The 23857-nt window shown below is 40.5% G+C and overlaps 1 protein-coding gene across 1 annotated transcript; it reads right to left on the reverse strand.

The window, feature by feature from the left end:
- Positions 1-11838: 11838 nt before the first annotated feature.
- LOC103180958 (adhesion G protein-coupled receptor F5-like) lies at positions 11839-19160 on the reverse strand. Its single transcript, XM_007897105.2, has 5 exons — positions 18147-19160; positions 15620-15661; positions 15471-15527; positions 13831-13895; positions 11839-12655 (listed from the first exon to the last, which is right to left on the reverse strand). The coding sequence occupies exons 1-4, from the start codon at positions 19158-19160 to the stop codon at positions 13863-13865; spliced, it is 1146 nt and encodes a 381-aa protein (XP_007895296.2). The 3' UTR covers positions 11839-12655; positions 13831-13862.
- Between the last annotated feature and the right edge of the window lie 4697 nt (positions 19161-23857).

The raw sequence follows: 23857 nt of genomic DNA on the forward strand, positions 1-23857 counted from the left end.
GGGCAGAGCATATAAAACAACTGGACTATGTGATCTAGCTCTAAATGCAAATGGACTAAGTATGAAGATTTACTGTACATTTTAACCAGATCTGTTTTGGAATGAATGAATTACTAATTTTTTCGTACTCGGCATAACATTTTTGCCATAAATGTATGTATAAATATATATATGTATCTATTACTTGATATGATTTCTATAGTTGTATTACAAAAGATGTCGATGGAAGAATGTATTAAAGACAATTTTTTAAAATATATATATTTTACAACTGCTTATTTTCGCTTCATGTTCACCATCTAACCCACGATCACATGAAGATTTGAAGTTTAAAAAAAAGAATAGTATAAAAACAATATTTCAAAATATACTTTTAAGTGGATAATAATAATAATAATCCTTGCATTTGATGTAGCATCTTATCATTGAGACATCTCAAAGTGCTTTATGGGATATACTGTGAAGTGGAGTCCTGTAGCTCAGTGGTTAGAACATTCGCCTCGCAAGCGAGAAACCTGGCTTTGATTCCCGGCAGGGCAAAACCTTGGGCAAGTTTCTTTACTCCACATGCCTGATAATAATCCCTCAAGAAAAAAAATACACAAAAAAAATTGATTACTTCAATCCACGACTATTTGTGGGACACTGCTGTGTCCAATTGGCTGCCACGTTTCGCCCACAAATATACAGTCAATTCACTTTACAGCATATTCTGTGAAACGCTTTGAGACATCTAGAAGACATGAAAAGCGCTACATCAAATGCATGGATTATTATTATTATTTATTATAAGTGGATATGTATTTTGTAGGCCAAACACGGCAGCCAATTGCAGACAACAGTGTCCTGCAAACAGTGGTGGATTGAGTGACCACAGTTTTTTTGGGGTGGGGGGATTATTACCCCAGGAAAACGATCCACCAATTGACAGGTAATCACTTACTGCTAGGTAAACAGAAGCGTGTGGAGTAAGGAAGCTTCCCTCTGCATTTCTGAGAAATGCTTTGTCCACCTTATTCTGGTGAAAGGCGGTACAGAGCAACACGCCAGTCTGTAGGGATGTGATGGCACCCAGCCCACCCCATTCCTTCCCTCTTTCCAGGAAAACATGATTGTCATCATTATGTTGGTTGGACCACTTATCATATTGCATGCAGTGATTACTCCAGTGGTCCTATAATAATAATAATAATAATAATAATAATCCTTGCATTTGATATAGCGCTTTTCACGTCTTCAAGACGTCCCAAAGCGCTTCACAGAACACACTGTAAAGTGAATTGACTGTATATTTGTGGGCGAACGCGGCAGCCAATTGCGCACAGCAATGTCCCACAAACAGTCGTAGATTGAAAATGACCAATTTTATTATTGTTTTTGGTTTTGGGGGGATTATTATTAGGCGTGTGGAGTAAGGAAACTTGCCCAAGGTTTCGCCCTGCCTGAAATTAAACTCAGGTCTCTCGCTTGCAAAGCGAGTGCTCTAACCACTGAGCTACAGGACTCCACGACTACCACTTTAGTAGGGAATAGAACCAACATCCCTGGAGGAAATAGTGCTGCTATTGAACAAGTCATGAGATGTAAACTACACATTCCATTTCCATTATTACAGGGTTTTATGTAAATAGTAACCTAAATACAAATATAGGAACAAAGTCAGTCAAAGTTTATTATGTATACATAAATAAGAGAAGCACGATGTGGTTTGATGTCAACCATTGGCCTTTGCTAGTGGTTTAAAAATATATATATGTACTGCGCTCATTTCAAAGTCACTATCTTGATAAACCCAATGATAGAGCATCAAAACACACTTTGCAACTCTCAGTTACATGTAGATGACTAACATTTGCTATTTTTATAGAATTACATAACTATACAACACTGAAACAGGCCATTCGACCCAACGAATGTGTGTCCGTGTTTGTAGTCCACCCTACTAATTCCCTCTCCCTATGATCCTCCCATATCCCTTTATTCCCTTGTCCCTTCCATACCCCTCTATTCTCCTTCTCCCTCATGTATACATTGAGATCCCTTTTAAATGTATTCATGCTTTCAGCTTCAAGCACAGCTTCTGCCAGTGAGCTCCACATGTTCTTCCCCATATATGTGCACAGGTTATTATCTATGCATGTAAAAGGAACAACAGAATATGTGCATCCTCTATTCCAATATAAATAACCATCACCATTTGTTCAGGGAAAAGATTGATGGACACATTCCCAGAATAAGATAATCGCTAAGTATAAAGACCCTTCACAAGTGAAATTTATGAGTTAATGAGATTTGATAATATAAACTGGGTGAGATATTTATTTCTGCAATGATTGAATGAACATAATAATTTCTTAACTTTTGATGTGATTCACATGGTAGCGCATCAAAGAAAATACAAGAAAACCATCAAGAAGATATAATTTGCCCAAGATTTCGCTACATCTGGGAACCGAACCCAGGGTCCTCTCGCTTGCGAGGTGAGCCCGCTAACCACTATTGCTATGGGATTTCTCTGTGGGGAAGGTAAGCAAGCTGTCTTTACAGCTGAACTAGGTCCAGGCAATGGAATGTCAGAATCGAGTCACAGTCATCTGGTTCCTGAGATAGTACTCCAGGACACTGCTGATTATAGATCAGCCAACCTGGCTCATCACAGGACTTGGATGACAGACTGGGAACAGGGATTTTTACCCCTCAGCTACTGTTAATGCTGCAAACCTAAAGTGTGGTCCTAGCTGCTCAAGCAGTAAGATAGCCAGACCGTGCTTTCCAACAGTAATTTAGATTCCTAAGTTGAATTTTAGTAGTACCCCAACATACTCTCTGGGGTCCCCAAGCCTTAATTCTTGCCAATCTCTACCTAATAATTCAGGACTAGGCTCTGTGAGCCCATCATTGCCCAACTCCACTGGTTCTCCATCCCCCAGTGGATTGGATTCAAGATCCTCATCCTAACCTTCAAACCTTTCCATAATCTTGCCCTATCCTATCTCTGCAATGTCCACAAACCCAGCCTGTTTCAGGTCCCTTGTCTCATCTGCCCCACCATGGACAGTTGGGCTTTCAGTGTATTTTCTCCCACTTTCTGGAACTCAATCCTGGAGTCCCTTTAACTCCCTCTTCCCTTGCCTCCTTCAAGGTCCTCTTCGTCCTCTTCCCCTACTCACCCACCTCTGCTCCCACCCCTCTGGCTCCCACCCCATCTCGAGTGCAAACCATGGACTGTGAAAGGTGCTATATAAATGTAAATTTGTATTGTAAATAAAATTGGTCATTTGTTTCATAGCTGTTTGTGGGTATTGCTGTGGTGCAAATAAATACACAGCCACTCCACTTCACAGTAAATCTTTTGAAGTGTTTGAGATGTCCTCCCAATGTGAAAGTACTATACCAAATGAAAGAATTAGGTAAGCAGATTGCATCCGTTTGGGGAGACAGTGTCCATTCCATTTCATTTCCATGTGTAGGTGGCATACATGGAACTCTCAGATTGTTTTGGTGATAATAATATGATGATAATAATAATCCTTGCATTTGATAGAGCACCTTATCACATCATTGAGACTCCTCAAAGTATTTCATAAGATATACTCTATCTATAGTGTGTATTTTGTTGGTGAAAGTTTCAGACAGATAGCTGACCAAAATAAATTAGGAAAATTCTCAAAATTGATATTAATTTGGAAATTAGTTCTCTCCAGGACTTTTCAAGAAGTTTTTTTTAAAAAATGTTGAGCCCAAAATGTTGAGATAGTCAGACTTGGTTGTGTTGCTCTCCATAGACAAATGATTTGCCTGACACCATTGATTAAGCAATACGTGAGTAGTATTCTTTGAGTGAGGTAAGGTACCAAATAGGTCAACCCATATGCTATCAAGAATGAGCTTCCATTTGAATTTTCAAAAATCAGCTCTTTGGGAGTAACATCCTGCTTACCATCCAGTGTACCGTTTGTGGTGATTTGTGCTTGTAGATATCTCTCATAATAGTATTAATCCTATCCATAATAATAATAATTCTTGCATTTGATATAATGATATTTGATAGTGGAGAGAGAAGCAGCAGGGAATGGAGTTTGGGTTAAGATGAATTTTCAAGGAAGATTAAAAGTCATAGTATCAACAAATATGTGAATGATAATAAGACTGTGTTCTGCCTGTGTATTGTTCCCTCCAGATTCTCTGTATGTAGTAATACTGTAAATCCCAGGTGTTCCAGTAGCCAGGAGAGACATGAAATGAAAAACGTTCTCAGGACAGTTCATCTTCCATCGGGAAATGCTTCTGAAGCTAGCTGCAGCTGGAGTGAAATTAAATGTGTTAAAATACTCGCCTGAATTTATAGAAGCCTTTCATGTCAGCTTGTAGAAATCACACATATGAGGCAATAGCTTCCACTTCAGCAACTCAGTACCTTAGCTCTAATATTTAGTATCCTGACCAACAATCCCCCTGATAATATTAGTCATTTCCTTCATCCTGTGTTTGGGACATTGCTGTGTGCGAATTGGTTGCAGCGCTCGCCTACACATACACAGTCACACTGTTTAACAGTAAATCCTGTGAAGCACTTTGAGACATCCTCAAAACATGAAAGGTGCTATGTCAAATGCAAGGATTATTTTAGAGAGGAACTTGTACATAATGTGACATTTCAGGCCACATACACCTAAATACCTCCCTCTAATTGAAAAAGTTATGTTCTCAAAGCATGCTTGTAGCTGTTCTTACATCTTAATTACTGAAAACTATGTGTAACATAGGCAAAGTAATATGAAATAATATAAATATGATAAAATGAATGTTTACTTTAGATTAGCAATTTGCAATTGTTTAAGTAGTGCAAGGTATTACAAGGCAATGAAACTATTGATTCCCTGGGTCAAAGAGTTGAGACAGCGATAGTTCTCTCTTCATTTAACACTTTTAATGGGGAGAATCTCACAGTTTCTGCTGCAGTTGGTTTAAAAACGGATATTTCAAAGAGCTTGTTTATCACTCATGACTTTCATCTTCAGTTGTATTAAATACTCAAGAAGTGGCCAAACCCTTTTCATGAATAACGGCATGTTTACATTAATGGTAATTCGGCAGAAAGTGTAAAACAGTTATGTTTGATGTTGGCCTCCCTGGGTTGGTGTCAAAATAGCACAACATTTTACGCTATGTTTTACAAATGCAAAGTTTCAGCTTTAAGCAACAATTTATTATTTTCCCTGTGCTATGGAAGAAATTCAATTCATATTATTTTTTTAGCTCTGAACCCATAAAATAGCTACTGTGAAGAATTAAGCAATTTAGCAGTCAATACAGTATCCCAGGAATCTCACAAACAGTTGTGGATTGAATGACCAAATTTTTTTATTATTATTCCTGAAAAGCAATCCACTGATTGACTAACAAACGGATTCCTATTTATTGCTAGGATTCCTACTTATTGCTATTGCTAAATAGAAGCATGTGCAGTAAGGAAACTTGCTCTAAGGTTTCCCCCTGCTTGGGAATTGAACTCAGGTCCTCTCGCTTGCGAGGTGAGAGCACTAACCACTACGCTACAGGACTCCACTATCTTATGTTCCCAGAGGCAACAACAGCAACAACTTGCATTTATATGGCGGCCTTGACGTAGTATTATGTCTTGACCAGGTGGATTGATGGTTGTAACGGATCTTTCATTTGTTTATGTCACAGGTTCCATTGGTTTCATGTTAAAGCTCCTACATTTATAAATAACTTTTCCGGCACATAACTAAGGGTTGCAGCAGTTTGAAGATGTTTGGGCAACCCTTTTGCCCATGTGTCTTGCTTATGCTCAAACAAAATGGATCTCTAATTGAATGGGAATGGAATTTAACATTATTTCAATAGGAATAAATTTGGAGAGTCAATTACTCTCAGCGAGACCAGCGAGTGGGAACTAGTGAATTGGATGAGACACGGAAGCAAAGTCCAGCAGGAGAGATGCCAAGACATTGCGCATGTTGGAAGGTCCCATTGCCATGGTAACAAAATAGTTTGTTTGGGCAAACTCATAGATTGCCTAAGGAAGTGTGCCTCATCTGTCAACAAGGTCATCAGCCACCACTGCCTTTCAGTCCCATTTACTTGCCTCTTCCCCATAAGCCTGTGTTTATTGTTGTATTATTACATCTGATTGTCATGCATGTGCTGTCTGTTAAGTTCATTCACAATGGGAGATTATTCTTATTCATTTTTATTTGCCAACTTTTTGGTCTTAGGTTGCAACATTGATCACTCCACCACCAGCAAATTTAGGCACATAAGGCTCGAAATTTGTGATGCCCCATAGCATAGTGGTTAGAGCACTCCCCTTGCAAGCAAGAGGACCCGTATTCGATTCCTGGGCAGAGCGAATCTTAGGGGAGTTTGCTTACTCCACATGCCTCTGTTTACCCAGCAGTAAGTAGGAACCTGGTTGTTAGTCGATTAGCAGATTGCTTTTAATCCCTCCTCCTCAAAAATAATTGGACACTAAATCCTCGACTGTTTATGGAACACTACCTTGCGCAATTGGCTGCTGTGTTTTTCCTACAAATTATACAGTAAATCCACTTTATAATATATTCTGTGAAGCAGTTTGAGACATCTCAACGCCATGATAAGGTGCTATATCAAATGCAAGGATTATTATTATAAATTCTGCTTAGTCTCAGCGTGTAGGGCCATTTTGACTTAATATTTAAGACAGAGAATTATGAAAAATTCTTAAATACAGTCTAAATTGGGTAGATTTTTTTCAAATTAAGACTAAACAGTTTTACAGGCTGAGTCTAGATTACATTTTCGGCCCCTAAACCAAACAAACTTTACATCTTGTTTAGAATGGTGAAACCAGATTGCAATACCATGAAAGAGCCAACCCACAATTTCCCCTGGACAGAGGGTGAGAAAAAGGACAGCTCTGCACAAACCAGACTTCATGATTAAAGCCTTAACAGGTTGTCTTTGGATTTAAAAGGGTAACAAAGTCACTGAAGCACACCTTCCAAAGACTTTCATCTCACCCAATGCATTGCTTTGCAGAGAAATCTGAGTCACTAGATTTAACTGATCTGCTGAGTAAAAAAACACAAGGACACCCTTTTAAAGTCTGCATCCTGCTGTTTCCACACTTTATAGCTGCGACGGCAGAAGAGAAAAACCTAACTGATAGATGCTACCTTGCCTACCTTGTCCTTTACATTTAAATATACTGTTTCTTTTTACTGGCTTTGGGACCTTGTGTGCATGGAACCAATGGTACCCTTCGCATTTGTCCTGTACACGTGGAGAATCTTGGTCGTGTCAATACCAAAACCCGGTTGTTAGTCGAATGTCAGATTGCTTTTTCGGAGGTAATAATTTCTTCAAAAAAAATAAATTCAATCCACGACTGTTTGTGGAACACTGCTGTTCGCAATTGGCTGCAGTGTTTCGCCCACAAATATATACAGTCAATTCACTTGACAGTATATCCTGTGAAGCACTTTGAGACGTCTCGAAGATATGATAAGGCCCTATATCAAATGCAAGGATTATTATTATATTATTACTGTTTAGTTCTATCTATATCCAGTTAGAAATTCACAATTTCCTATATGTTGTGAAATCCAGCACCTCTGGGTAAAGCTGAGCCACTTATCTCCACTGAAAGTGCTACAGAAGTAACGTGTAATCAACACCTCACACTGAGCATTCAAACTGATTCATGTGTTTGCAGAGGCAAAGGAGTGTTAAAACAGGAACTTCATTTTATCTGTTCTGTGAATATTAGTGATCTGTACCAACTCACGTAGTGTAATTTTAATGTAATTGAGGGATTCAGTTAAATGTTTTTATTTCTTTCTTGAAATTCATTCAGTTTCTCTCAGCTGATCTGTGTGCACTAATAACTTGCCAGTTTCTTTTATTTCCAGTTTGATTTCAAACCAATCAATCTAGTAAAAATTCCCAGATTTTTTGGTTTTAATGTTAATGAACCATTTCCTGGGAAATGTTTCAAAAATCCATACAAGTATATGTAGATGTCATTCTATTATTTCCATTTTTACTTTCCTTCTATTTACAAAACAAAATCCAAAGTTTGCTGATAGAAGTACTTAACACATTCCTTTCTGCTTGTACCTCGTTTATCTACTTTGCCTCTAGCTTGTCGAAGGAAGCCTCTCTGCCTATCTGAACTCATCCTCGTACCTCTGTCTTCCCATCACAGCATCAAACTGTTTTTAAATGAGTTTCACATTGTGACCCTGATTTTAACATTAACATTTCCTGGATTATCTCTTAATTACCTGAATAACTCCCATGGCACTATTCGAAAGAGAAGTGAGTTTCTCCCGGTGTCCTGGTAAACAATCCTCTAAATAAAATAGGCCAATCACTTCATGGCTGTTTGTGGGACATTTCTGTGTGCTGCTGCATTTACGGATACAATATGCAGTCACTACACTTCACGCTATATTCCATAAGAAAGCACTTTGAGATGTTCTCCCAATATGAAAGGCACCATCAAATGTTGTTTTGCTCCCCCAGTCATTCTCTCAGTTTCACCAACTCTGGTCTATTTCATATTCCCCAACAACTCTACCCTACCAAGCCTTCAGGCAATTTGTCCTTTCTTCTGGAAATATCTCCTGAAATCCCTCTCCCTCTATCCCATCCTTCTCTGCTTTGATAATAATAATCCTTCCTTGCATTTTTTCATCCCATTTGAAGACTTACCTCTTCAAATTTGCTTTCAGCCACCTCCCTCTTATCAACCGCCCCAACTCTCTCCCAGCTCAGGTTCTGTCTTTGTAAAGGATTTTGAGATGTTTTCTTAACATGAAAGGCGCAATATATGGGATTGGGGTTGGGCAGAGGGGGAAGGAAGGTGATCAAAAGTCCGGTTGAAGAGGAGGATCTTGAGATGGGTCTTGAAGGAGGCAAGGGAGGGGCGAGGTGGAGGGACTGCGAGATAGAATTCCAGAGGGTGGGGACAGAGTGGCAGAAGGCCCATCTGGCAATGGTAGGGTGGGTGAAGTGGGGGATATGAAGTAGGCCGGAGCCTGCTGAGTGTAGGGAGCGAGCATGATGTTAGGGGGTTAGGAAATTAGAAGGATAATCCTGGAGGCGAAGAACAACCCCAGGCTTCTGTCCTCTACCACATCCCGACTCCTCCGTCCCCCCGCCACCCCGCGCAGGTCATCTCCTCCAACCTACACTGCGAGGAGATGCTGTATTTCATTGAATCCAAAATCAAGGGAATCCGCTCCGCAGTCATTGCCTCTCCAACTTCCACACACCCCCCACCCCTTCCCTCCCACACTCCAACTCCTACACATCCTCCCCTACACACCTTCGAATCGTTTCCCCACCCTCTGTCACCAACCTAATCCTGTCCCTGAAACCCACCACCTGCTCCCTTGACCCCATTCCCCACTCCACTCCTTATCTCCCAGCTCCACCTCCTTGCCCCACTTCTCACAGAGATCATCAACCTGTCCCTCTCCTCTGGCTCTGTTCCCATTCCCCTAAAAACTGCCACTATCACTCCCACTTTGAAAAAACCCTCCCTTGATGTGTCGCAACTATCAAGCTACCGGCCCATCTCCAACCTCCCCTTCCTATCCAAGGTCCTTGAAAGAGTTGTCGCCTCCCAGCTGCGCTCTTTCCTCTCCACCCATTCATTATTCAAACCCCTTCAGTCGGGTTTCCGTGCTGCCCATAGCACAGAAACTGCCCTGGTCAAGGTCACTAATGACATCTTGACCATCTGTGACCAGGGCTCCCTCTACATCCTCGTCCTCCTCGACCTATCGGCCGCATTTGATACGGTCGACCACGCTATCCTCCTCCATCGCTTGTCCTCCGTCCTCAAACTTTAAGGCCCTGTCCTTGAGTGGTTTAGGTCGTACCTCTCCCATCTTCTTCATGTGGTTTCCACAAACGGCTTTTCCTCCAACCCCCGCACTGTCTCGTGCAGTGTCCCTCAGGGTTCTGTCCTCGGTCCCCTCCTCTTCACCCTCTATATGCTCCCCCTTGGTGACATCATCCGCAGACATGGGGTTTACTTCCACATGTATGCAGATGACACCCAACTCTACCTTTCCTCCTCTACCCTCAACTCCACGACCACCGATGTCCTGACAGCCTGCCTGTCCGACATCGAGTCCTGAACGAGAGACAACTTCCTTCAGCTCAACGTGCGAAAAACTGAGGCCCTCCTGATTGGCTCACATCAGCGCCTCCGCACCTCAGGCTCTGACAGTATCAGCATCCAAGGCTGCACTCTCCACCTCTCAAAGCCAGTCAGGAACCTCGGGGTTCTGTTCTACCCTGAGCTGTCCTTTCTCCCTCATATCCGCGCCACAACTGGCACCGCTTTCCATCACCTCCGGAATATCGCCAGACTATGGCACTACCTCACCCCTCACGCTGCTGAAACACTGGTCCACACCTTTATCACCTCAAGGCTGGACTATGGGAACTCTCTCCTCGTCGGCCTTCCCGGCACCTCCCTCCACAAGCTGCAGGTTATTCAGAAATCTGCAGCTCGTGTACTGTCCCGCACCAGGCTTCGGGACACATCACTCCCACCCTCGCTCCCCTCCACTGGCTCCCCATCCCCCAGAGGTTCGAATTCAAGATCCTCATCCTCACCTACAAGGCCACTCACAGCCTTGCTCCCTCTAACCTCTCCGACCTACTATCCCCCTACTTAACCACCCGTACCCTCCGTTCCTCTGGCTCCGGTCTGTTCCACTTCCTCTGCCTAACCGCCCTACCATCGGTGGCCGGGCCTTCAGCCTCTCAGCCCCTAGGCTCTGGAACACCATCCCCCAGTGCCTTCGCCTTGCCTCCTCCCTTTCCTCCTTCAAGGCCGGTCTCAAGACCTTTCTCTTCGACGGTACCTTCGGCTCCCCTCTCGACTCTCTACCCCCTCCTCGCTCCCTCCTTTCCCTCCCCTCACCCTGACCATTTCCCTACTGCTCAGGTCCCGACCCAAACGTCCAGCGCCTTGGGACGTCCTCCTGACGTGAAAGGCGCTCTATAAATGAAATCTTGTTGTTATATCTTGTTGTTGTTGCAGAGGTAGGGGGGGAAAAACAACAACAATAAAATTACATTTGTAAAGGGCCTTTCATGTCGGGAGAACGTTCCAAAGTGCTGGACTGTCAGTGGTTGAAGAGAAGGGTCTTGAGATGGGTCTTGAAGGAGGCAATGGAGGGGGCGACGTGGAGGGACTGCGGGATGGAATTCCAGTGGGTGGGGGCAGAGTGGTTGAAGGCCCACTCAACAATGTTGGGGCCCGCGAGGCAGGGGATGTGAAGCAGGCCACTGAGCGAAGGAGCGGGCAGGTTGGTAGGGAGTTAGGAGGTTCCAGAGGTAGGAGGGAGCAATTCCATGGAGGGCTTTGAAGGTAAAGGACTTGGATCTTGAACTGATCCAGGTCCTTTACCTGGACCTGTGATGGGAAGTCAGTGGAGTCGGCCGAGGTTGGCGGTGATAGGGTCACAGAGCCTGGTGCGGGAGAGGGCTGCAGAGTTCTGGATGATCTGCAGCCTATGGAGGGAGGGAGTTTGTATAGTCAAGCCTGGATGTGATGAATGCATGTCAGAAAAACATTTCCACTTTCTCAAATGATGGGTAGGAGTTGGAAGAAACAAGAAAGGTAAATAATAACTGTAAAGGAAGAACAATTGGAGGGGGAATTTGAATAGGTAGACAGAAGACAAAATCCTTGGTTTTAATTTAGAAGGAAACTCCTCAGATGAAAGCAACATCAATAATTAAAATTTCTTCAAAATATTTAATGAACAGAAATTAAAGTTTACATATTGTAGTTCATCCTTCAGAAAACATCAATTTAATATCTTATTGCTCACCTAATCCATGAAATTCGCAGCTTGTAAAATGAAAGCAATTTCCAAAAGAATTATTATTACTAAAATACACACAAGCTAAAGAATTATTTTATTAGCAGAACAATAAAAGTATCCTTAAGTAACTAAATATCTCACAAAATATGTAATATAATTCACAATTGAAAACAATTCTCCCCATTGTTATTGACGCTATTAAGCGCTCTGAGTTGCTATCCTGTGTGATGGGTGCTATATAAAAGCAAATTGTTGTTGTTGTAGCTTCTGTAACATAAGTTAAAAAATTATACAAATGAAATATTGCTATGCGTGCTAATCAAATCATTATCAGAGAAATTAACTCACTTAAATACCTTTGATTGACTGACTGCTAACAACAAAAGTGAATGAGGCTTAAAACTGCATTTTTTTAAAAAACAATGAATTTTGGGAGTTAGTAACCAAAGTACATTTTGTTTAATTGTGTTAACCCTTACCTGAGATTAGAATTGCCAATGAATTATTTTCAGACCAATTCACCATAATGTGTTTTTTAGTTTCGTTTTCACTTGTGTGTATGAATGCTCTCCCCACTAATCAAAAAATATTTTCACCTAAAAAATAAATAAGTTGCAAATTTATAAAGTTTGTACATTCAACGCCATTCAAAGTTATTGTGCATTTGTTAAAATAGAATTTAACTTTTCTTGTGATCTCACGATGGTCAGTTTTGATCCGTGGAATTTCGTCTGTTAATCCATAGCTTCGGTCTCATTTCAGTTGAAGTGTAAAGATGCTAAAAAGTGACACTAAGAAAATAGTGAGGATAAATAATTAATAATGATAATCCTTGCATTTGATATAGCGTCTTATCACGTCTTCGAGACATCTCAAAGCGCTTCACAGAATACACTATAAAGTGAATTGACCATATATTTTGTGGGCGAAACAGTTTGCAGTCACTCTAACGTGCAAACCTGCCATGAACAAATTAAATAGCCACGTTGCCCACCTCAGCCCCTACATCACACTCACTGCCACTGAAACCCTCATTCCTACTGTTATTATGCCCTGCTTGGACTTTTCCAATGTGCAGGTCTCTGTAGCTCTACCATTTACAAGCTGCACCTCATCTAACACTGCCACCAGCATCTTCACCCACATGGACTGCGCCCATCATTCCAGTCCTCACCAGGCATCACTGGCTTCCTGGATCCCAGCAGATTCATTTCAAAATCTTCACCCTCACCTACAAATTGATCCACTCCCTGACATCTTTCTATCTCTCTCATCTTCACCTACCCTACTTCTCCTCCGCTCAGCTAACTCCAGCTAGTTGTGCGATCCCCATCCTCTCTGTGCTACCATTGGTGGCCAAGTCTCCAGTTCCTATGGCCCTAACCTAGGAACTCCTTCTGTCCACCATTCCTCTTGCCCCCTCTCTTTCTGTCTTCCCCACCAGTAACCAGGGTTACATCATGTTCAGCGTTCCATTCATTGGGCTCCGGTCTGCTCCATATCTCCCGCCTAATCCACCCTACCATCAGTGGCCAAGCTTTCAACCTCTCTGCCCCCATCCTCTGGAACTCTATCCCACAGTCCCTTTGCCTCGCTTCCTCCCTTGCCTCCTTCAAGGCTGGTCTCAAGACCCTTCTCTTCGATCGTGTCTTCGGTCGCCCTCCCACCTCTCTGCCTTCCCTCACCCCTACCCCACACCTCCCCCTTACTCGGGTCCGGACTCCTGACTGTCCAGTGCCTTGGGATGTCCTCCCAACGTGAAAGGCGTTCTATAAATGTAAATTTTTTTTTTGTTGTTGTACATCGCTCAAGGAACCCCACTCCAGTCGATTTGAACTGGAGTTGCGTTGTGTTGAGTCCATTCTGTAAACTTTACACATGTCATAACTAAGAAATCCAATACAAAATACTGCAAACATTACCATACAATTAATCCTGCTATGATCCACTACAGTCTTATACTCACCCTTCGTTGTCAAATAGCCCACGACTTGGCTTTTAGGAACTTTTTTCAGACGTGCTTTGCGACAGCTGAAAATGTAAACCCACAATGGTTGTTACTAGCTGAAGGCAAGTGATTAATGTATTTGTTGTACCTGTTTCTCAAACATTGTCATATTTTTGTGTTCCTCGTCATATTCCTAAGAGATAGTCCCTGATGTCCTGTTCCCTACACTGTGTGACCAACCTCATTGAGAATAGAAAAATGATCACTAGTGATCCTTCCCTTCCTTGTTTTCGTTTGGCTTCTTGTTCTGACAGGAATCACAGATTGGCAACAAACAAATATTCTTCTGGACCACAGGCCACTACTTAAGTTTCAAACACCCAGCTGCCTTTACATTGAATTCACAGGTAAAGTAATGGTTATTTCTAGGTACTAGAATTATTTTATAGATGTGATGGGAAGGTTAGAAGAATCAGAGAGTTTGATTATTATACATATAGAATGCTCAGGGGAACAAAATCTGGGTCTAGATTAGTTTACTTTAAATAGCACTTTAGAGCATTCATAATTTGGCAAATTTGTAACCGTTACCTTAAACGGAAGCCTGTTTTCTGTAAGTTTGTGTTTATATACCAGTTAAGCAGAGTGCCTCAGGGGTACCTCGGTCATTAATATATTCCCTGGGGTTTTCCTGTTCCTTGTGTATATATTAATGAACTGGATACACAGACCCAGTGTAAGATAATTAAATTAGCAAATGTCACCAAGTTGGGAGTAACTGAAATCAGAAGTGTCAGCAAGGGCCTTAAAAAAGGGAGTTTTCGATCTCCAAATATCATAATCAGGCTCTATATATGGTGCTCTGGTCAGACCACACATAGAGACAATTTAGAAGAGAGCAATAAGGATGATATTTAATAATCCTTACATTTGATATAGCTCCTTATCCCGTCATTGAGACGTCTGAAAGCACTTGAAAAGATATACTGTAAAGTAATATGATTGTGTGTATATTGTAAGTGAACGCACAGCCAATTTTGCTTCCAGCAATGACCCACAAACAGCCATGGAGTGAGTGACCAATTTCATTTAGGGGATTGTTGGCCAGGATATCGGGAGAGACTCCCTTCTCTTTTAAAATAGTACTATGGGACTTTTAATATCCACCTGGACAGAGAGATAGGACCTCAGTTTAACATCTTATCCAAAGGACAGCACTTCTAACAATCCAGCGCTGGAGTGTCATTCTTGACTATATGAGTTCTATGTGTTGGAGTGGGGCTTGAACCCACAAACTTCTGACTCAGAGATGAGAGTGCTACCAACCCAGCCAGGCTGTTAGAAGAATGAGTTATGAGCAACAATTAGACAAGTTAGAGAAGAGTGTATAAAACTTTAAATGGATTCAAAAAGTAAACCCTGAACAAATTACTTTAGGATGCTCTAAGACAGAGGACATAAGTTTAGAGTTGCAAAGGGCAGTTTCAGGACAGACATCAAGAAGCTTTTCTTTACCACGAAAGTAATTAACAATTGGAATAAGTTACTACGAAGGAAGACCCTGGACTCATTTAAAAAGCAGCTTAACACTGATTGGGAAGGTAGTTCACAAGATATTCTGGAACAATCAATTTAATGGGAACGGATGACACACCTACCTTTGAAACATAAGGATTCTGGTCAAATGGAAACCTCATTCTTAGAGCTTCATGCACCTAGTGTAGTAACAGAAAGAAACATTTTGTTAATTGATGTGAAAAATAAATGTCTGAATAAAATGGTTAAAATGCACACATCTGGACTTTACCTTTTTGTCTATCACGAAACAAATGATAAAAATTAAGAACCCCTGGAAAACAAAACAAGAGAGTTGAAATAGATCAATAGGATGTTAGCTAACATTTATTCACCGTGCCCAAGAAGTGAGGTAACATTAAACAAAGACAAAAGGATGTTGAACTACATTTTTTCAAAATCAGCTGATTTCATAACACTAGAAGTCATGCTCAAGCTGCATATGCTCTGTTCAAGATGTCAGGGATTTTTATTGTCTAACCAAGAGGGTAGACAGGACCTTGGTTTAACCTTTTATCCAAAGGGCAAGTGGGTCATGATGATGAATGAAATAATAAGCTAGACCATTTTAACCATCAAGAGAGGTAATCCTTGCATTTAATCCTTGCATTTGAAATAATTGCCTTATCACATTGTCAAGACATCTCAAAGCGCGTCACAATATATATATTTATACTGTAAAGTGGAATCACTATGCGTTTTATGGGCAAAATGCAGCCATGAAGTAAGTGATCAATTTTATTTAGAGGGTTGTTGACCAGCCCTTCTCTTTTTGAATAGTGCCATAGGATCTTTTAATGAATCAGAGATGAGAGTGTTACCACTGAGCCAGGCCAACACGTGTGCATAGATATCTCAGAGGGGCTCTTATAAAGTATATAAGATGCTAAATAGGATAGAGAAAGTTAACCCTTAACAATGCTTGCATATTATATCAAGGCAGCAGGACAGACGTTCAGGGAAGCGAAGTGGAATTTTCACAGAAGGTAGGAAATATATGTGCCTCAGGTCAAAATTCTGTATAGATTCTGATCTAATTTCTGACTTCCGTGAAGTTGAAATGCAGCCAAAGGAGGTCCCCAGCATCTGATAGGTAATAGGAAGAGATCAGCATTGGAACAGAGGTCTGGAGGGTTTGCTTAAAACACATGGGTTGGCCTGAAGCCAACCAAGCCAGGTTACCACTGGCATCTTTGCTATTATCACCAATGTGACCTTTGACTGCTCAAAATAGAAGTCCAGCTCTGATTTAGTTATTTCAGGAAATGAATTTCTCCTGATATCTGGCCAATCCTCCAGAGAAATTAGTCATTCTCCTCATCGCTTGTGGGACTTTTCTGCTTGTATAAAGGCTGCCACATTGATCTCAAAACATAAATCATTCCACTGGACAACTATCATAAGATCCAAGATTGTTTCTGATGATGAAAACCCTTTGGCACATCCTTCCAGAATATTTTCTCTACTCCTTCCCACCACAGCATCAAGCTGTTTTTTTTAAATGAGTGTCTGGGCCTCTAACACTCTTCCTGGTAACATCTTCCAGTCGTTATTTACGTTCTGAGTAAAGAAAAATCTTTTGGTGTATGTTCTGAAATTGTCCTTTGCAATTCTAAATGTGTGTTCTCTTGCTCTACTGTCTTGGTGCATCTTAAAGTTTTTTTAAAAGTAATTTTTCAACCCCGTTTAAATTTTACATACCTTCATAAGATCCCATCTGAGACATCATTTCCCAATACTGGAGAACTCTATTATGTCTAATTTTTGCTCATAATTTCATTCCTCTAACACTGGGGATCTTCCTTGTTGCTCTCCTCTGCACTACCCATAGACCCTGGGCAGCCCACTTATGTTGCGATGACCAGAACTGTATATGCAGTCTCGCCAGAGCACTATATAGCTTGAGTGTGACATCTGAGGATCTAAACTCAACCTATAGCATTAACCAGGATCCTGTTCGCTAATTACCTGTAAAATGAAACATTCCTAAACAGATAATTTATCTGTTTCTTTTTCAAATGAAAAATAATCATCATCTATTTTTATTCAAAGTTTGTTTCTTTTATTTACTCTGGGAAAAAAAATTCTTATAGCTATCAGTGTCACTTCAATTGATTCATTTTTACTGTTGCCATCTGGTTCTATGCATGTAGATCAAGTTGAACAGTTGTTTACATCCAACACTGCGAGCAAACAAGTTAGAGCAGGATCTCCAACTGGTGTCTGCTAAATAAATAAAGCCAAATTTTGGTATTTTGCATTTGTGCAATGACCACCTTCGTGCATTTGTACAACAACAATAATAATATAATAATAATAATCCTTGCATTTGATATAGCGCTTTTCACGTCGGGAGGACGTCCCAAAGCGCTTCACAGAACACACTGTAAAGTGAATTGACTGTATACTTGTGGGCGAACGCGGCAGCCAATTGCGCACAGCAATGTCCCACAAACAGTCGTAGATTGAAAATGACCAATTTATTATTGTTTTTGTTTTGGAGGGATTATTATTAGGCGTGTGGAGTAAGGAAACTTGCCCAAGGTTTCGCCCTGCCTGGAATTGAACTCAGGTCTCTCGCTTGCAAAGCGAGTGCTCTAACCACTGAGCTACAGGACTCCACAAAACTGGGGCAAGTCATCCAACCAATTGTACCAGTAGAGTTTCCATAGTTGATAGCATTATTATTATTATTATTATTAATGTCTACTTGAATTTTCACTAATAACTCCAGAGTTGAGATTCTAGATAATACATACCTGCAATCCATTGATCGCTGAAAACAGATAATGGAAAATAATACCACTATCTTTTGAAAGATTTGGGAATCCAATTATCCAAGTCAGACCTAAGACTGGGGTTAGGATAACAACGCTTCTTAGAATTTGTTTGAAGCTGCCTTTGCTGTGATATTTGGAGTGTTCTCCGATGGTTGGTCTCAACAACTTGCATATTGCCACTAACACAATGCAAATGTTGATTGCGATGATAGCCGACATAGGTCCAACAAAGGCAAGTAGAACTTTTCTGTTTTTCCATTCGAGCCAGCATTCCTTCTGCAGATTGTATTGGTTCTTTGGATACGTCAGTGCGATTGTGATGCTTGCTATTATTATTGGGCACAGGTAACCCACGATAAAGCACATTGTTGTTATGACTGAAATGCTGAAGTCATGAAAAACAAAGATCAGATGATACAGAAGTAGTAATCCTAGGCTTAACTTCCAGAAAAACAAGGCAAGAAAAAAAAAGTGCTTCAAGAAAGTCAAAATGGTGCAGTACAATGGAGTTGGGTGCACAAATAAAGGCACAGCCGTCAAACCATTAGCCATCAGTAGAGATACAATAATGTTCAGAATGACAACGTTGCGGATGTATGAAGTCTTATTTTTGGTCAAGTACTTCCATGTTATTGCCTCTATAATGATGCTGATTATTAAACTTCCAATAGACATGCCAATTCCTATGAGGGATATTAAGTCCAAAGCTCTGTTATTTTCAGGGGTAAAAGGGCTCATCATAACAGAATAAGATGTCAAGTGATTGCATTTGCAAACAGCATAGCCTTTTTGTATTTCAATACTGCATCCTTTATCATCCCAACCTGGTTCAGAAAAGTTCCAAAACACACATTCAGCTGACAAGGAATCAAGTGAGTTGTTTTCCAGCTGTAGACGCATTTCAATTTTGACACTACTGTTCTTTGTAGTTGTTGTCAAAATAAGAGAATTTAATACATGATCTTTCCTCTTTGGACTCAGAATGTTAACCATTGTTGCGGAAGCAATGCTCAGAATAAAGGAGTTTTTTGGAAGGAATGCATATTGACTTTTATCAATAAATGCAGTGCCACTTATATTATTGGAATCCAAACCACGAAATGTCACATTAAAAGAGTTGTTTTCATCGGAGTCAACTTTTAATCCTTTCAGTTGAATATTTGGCGTTGTGATTTCGATGGAGCTTTCATTGGTACTTATTAACTGGGTAAATCTTTCTAATGACTCTAGCATTTGTGATTGGCGATTCTTCTCAGTGTTTGATTCTTTAATGATGTTCCAATTTGAAATTGTTGTTTTATCAGTCATAAAGCTCATTACTGTCATAAAATTCTGGAAACATAATACATAGCTTTAATAAACACATGTTTGGGACAAATTATAAGGCTAGAATAGAGAGAAAACAGTCTGAGAATGAGAAAATTATAAAAATAGCTTGAATGAAGGTAACTGAAATCTGTAACAAAAAGAATGACTGGAAATCTTCAGCATATCAAACCCCTGGTGAATTTTTTCTAATGTCTTGGTTATGTTTTTTCGTTGCTTATCATTCTCTGATCCAGAGTTACTTTCAACTCAGATTTCTACTCTGATCACAATATCACAAGATTTGTTTGGATGAAAAGGCCCTTCAGCCTACCTGATTTCATCCTTCCAAGAATACCCATGCTCCCATCACTACACCAAGTTGTCTTTTAAATGAAAAGCAGAAAAAGGTTCCCGCCCAAAATGTTAATCTGTTTTTCTCATTCAAAAGCTGATTAAGCTGTTGTGGATTTCCAGCTCTTTCTCGATTTGTACTAAAATATTTTATTCCAAAATATCGAGTTTCTTCTTTAACTCTGATTAAATCAATAAATCCAAAAGTCCAACTTTAAGTCCACTTTATCTTGTGTTTTAAGATCATGCATAACTGTGGAAAAGTCTTATATTGAGTTATACCAACAACTACACCAAGAAATTGCATTTATATAGTGCCTTTCCTGTCGGGAGGACGTTCCAAAGCAAAGGGTTTACACCCGAGCTGGAAGTTGAACTCAAGAGGAGTGGAGGGCAAGGGGGTTGGGGGATGGGAGGATGACCAAAATAATGGTCAAAGAGGAAGATCTTGAGATAGGCTTGAAAGAGGCAAAGGTGAGGGTGAGGCAGAAGAACATCAGGATGGAGGTACAGAGAGTGGGGGAAAAGTTTGAAGGTCTGACCACCGATTTTAGGCCGGCAAGGCAGGGTATATGGCCAGTTATAACACAAAATGCGATTTTCTGAGGTTCTTAACAAGAACCAGTTTCCAAAGGCTAAATTTCAGAATCATCTGCAATTCTGCACAATTGCAATTTTAAAATAAATGGTTGTTCAAGATAAGATTTGCAGGGAATTTAGGCCTTATAGAAGCAGTAATAACATTTCTGGCCAGTGAAATTGACATCACAGTTTGAACTATAGCTACAAATGAGTACTGTACTTGTGGGAAAAAATAGATACTGGAAAGGGAAGGATCACATGTTTCTCAGACAAAAAAATATTGTTCCTAATACTTAATAATAATAATCCTTGCATTTGATATATCAGCTTATCCTATCTTCAAGACGTCTCAAAATACTTCACAGAATATACTGTAAAGTGAATTGACTATATATTTTGTGGGCAAAATGTAGCAGCAATTACGTACAGCAGTGTCCCACAAACAGTCGTGGATTCAATGAACAACTTCTTATTTTTTTAAAAAATTTGAAACAATTATTACCCCAGAAAAGCAGTCCATCAATCAACTGATAAGCAGGTTCCTACTTACTGCTAGGTAAGCAGAGGCGTGTGGAGCAAAGAAACTTGCCCAATATTTCACTTGCCTGGGAATCGAACACTAGTCCTCTTTTTGTGAGGTAAGTGTTCTAACCACTGAGCTACAGGACTCCATTTTTTGTGTGTACTTATTTGTATATGGAATGTGTAAGTTCCAAATGTGATCTTTGCATAATATCACTTTTCCCTGTGGTTTACCTTGATGCTTTAGGTATCAAAGTTACTTTCTGGTATCATTTGGGCTGCGGTGTAATGTAAATCTGCTGGCTGTTTGTGGAATATAATCTTATAGTAATAATTAATCATCCTTGTATTTAGGATGGCACCTTATTACATTGGAAGGATGTCTCAAAGCTCTTTGCAGGATTTACTGTGAAATGGAGTGACTATATTTGTAGGCAAATACGGTAGTCCATTTGCACACAATGTCCCACAAACAGCCATGAAATGAATGACCAATTTTATTATTGTTGTTGTTCTGTATGTACATCAGGGAAAGGAGAGGACCAACGATATAGCCCTTAGAAGCACCACAAGTGATCATACGGGGCACGAGGAGAAGCCTTCAGAGGAGACATGCTGAAGAAGCTGGGACAGGTGGGACAGAACCAGAAATGTGAAAATTTACCAGGGAGAAGAGACAGTGGAAAAGGATGGAGTGGTCAACAGTGTCACAGTGGTGGAGAGGTCGAATAGGCGAAAGAACCTTTTCACAGACAGAGCGGAAACGAGGACATACTCTGTGCTGTGGGTGGGATGCAAAAAGGTTCTGCATATCGGATGTAAGAACAGGAAGCACATGGGATAGAACTTGCCAAGGGGGAAGCTGAAAGAGAGCGAGAGGTGTTAGTTGCTCTCCATGTGCAAAAGATATAAGGCAGCAATAAACAAGCAAACAGGATGCTATATTGCCAAATTAGTTGACTTCATAGCCCCAGAAGTCATATTCAAGTTCTGGACAGGTTGGTGCTCCTGGAGTTCTGCTGCAAACATCTCTGCTCACCATGAAACTATGGCTGCCCAGGCACTAAATATACTAAAGACGAGAGGAATGAAGATGATATACAATGTTAGACGAATATTTCATAAGTAACAAGCCAGGGCTCTTTAGCCTTGAAAAGTGACCTCACAGTGGGGACATTATAGATATATATAGGATTTTAAATGAGATTGAGAAATTCAAATTCAATGTGAACATCATCAGATTTGAATTTGCTATGAAAAGTTGCAATTGTAACCCGAATATATGGTTATGTTCCTATTTAACGGTTAATAGCTGAAAGTGACTTAAAAACCTTGATATGCACAGAAGGAACAATCAATGTGTGCTCAAAGTGCTGAATACATAATAATTATAATCCTTACATTCGATAAGACACCTTTAATGTCAGGTGGACATCTCAAAGAGCTTCACAGGAATTAATTTGAAGTGTAGTGGCTGTATGGTTTGCAGGCAAACATGTAGAACCACAGAATTTTACAGCACAGAAATAGGCCATTTTGCTCATTGTGTCTGCACTGGCCCTTTTAAAGAACAATCCCTTCAGTCCCATTTATCTAACCTTTCCCCCATATCTTTGTAGTTTACTCATTTTTAGATATAATCTGTATCATGCATATCTTACCTCCACTTCACTTGCATCCACAGAAACATTTTTCACTTTTGAGAATGATTCCAGAATGTCACCCATAGCTACCATGTTTCCTAATGATGTTGCGTTTGTAAGATTCATAATGTTAGCTGCAGTATGAAGGAGTTTGGTGAGATTCGCTGCTACATGCTTTGGGTCTGCGACCATCTGAAAAATAAAGCCCAAAGAACTATAAGGAAACCAACAGTGTTGATTAATACCACCTATTACTGTATCAATGAACAATAATCTGCAACTAAAACATAGTGTAAGCACTTTGAGACAATTGCTTTGAGACGTGAAAGGCATAACAAAAATGTAAATTGTATTGTATTGTTTCACATTCTGCGCCATTTCAAATCATTCTTATTTGTTACATTGATCAACCGTGATCTTATTAAATGGCAGGACAGGCTCGGGGGGCCGAATGTCCTACTCCCGCTCCTATTTCTTATGTTCTTATGAAACAACAGCTTGAAATCATAAGGCAGTTTTCAATTGGGGGCAGGGGAGCGGTGGGAGTTAGTAGCGTCTTTTGGGGCTGAATTGATTTCAAAATGACATGTCTGGCCATGGAATATCAACAACGAAATAGTGGAGTCCTGTAGGGTATTGGCGAGAGTACCCCCTCGCAAGCGAGAGGATGCAAGTTTGATTCCCGGACAGGGCAAAACCTTAGGTAAGTTCCTTACTCCACACGCCTCTGTTTACCTAACAGTAAGTAGGAACCGGTTGTAATAATTCCTTCAAACAAAAATAATAATAATTGGTCACGCAATCCACGACTGTTTGTGGATTATTATTTGGAGCCCTGAAGCTTAGTGGTTAGAGCACTCGCCTCACAAGCAGGATGACACGGGTTCATTTCCTGAGCTGGGCAAAACCTTAATAATAGTTTGGTCACTCAATCCACAGTATATTCTGTGAAGCACTTTGAGACATCTCAACAACATTATACAGAAGAGTTTTGATTCAGCGCCTTATCAAATCAAGGATTATTATTATTATATCAGAATTAAATCAACCCTTTGTGGCAGCTGTGATAGTCCCTGGCCAAGCTATACTTAATCCTTTCTTAGCTGAGGTGAGCAGGATGCATCTATCCAAGAAGAGACATTGCACACTCAAATCCTGACAAATGGGAAATTTCCATGCACACATGGAACCCTCTGTAATTTGGTTTGAATACTGTTAAGCATGATGATGAGTTTTTGCATGTGTCAGACACCAAGTTGATTAAGGGGAAGAAATTCAACCTAG

This window comes from Callorhinchus milii, unplaced genomic scaffold, assembly GCF_018977255.1.
Source record: "Callorhinchus milii isolate IMCB2004 unplaced genomic scaffold, IMCB_Cmil_1.0 Scaffold3, whole genome shotgun sequence".
Classification (NCBI taxonomy): domain Eukaryota; kingdom Metazoa; phylum Chordata; class Chondrichthyes; order Chimaeriformes; family Callorhinchidae; genus Callorhinchus; species Callorhinchus milii.

Bases quoted from the DNA above. Each gene is read 5' to 3' on its own strand.
- LOC103180958 (XM_007897105.2), bottom strand. From the start codon at position 19,160: ATGGTTAACATTCTGAGTCCAAAGAGGAAAGATCATGTATTAAATTCT. The intron at 15,662-18,146 runs GTATGTATTATC...TTTGTTTTCCAG, and splicing joins CAGCGATCAATGGATTGCAG to GGGTTCTTAATTTTTATCAT. The intron at 15,528-15,619 runs GTAAAGTCCAGA...TTACTACACTAG, and splicing joins GTTTCGTGATAGACAAAAAG to GTGCATGAAGCTCTAAGAAT.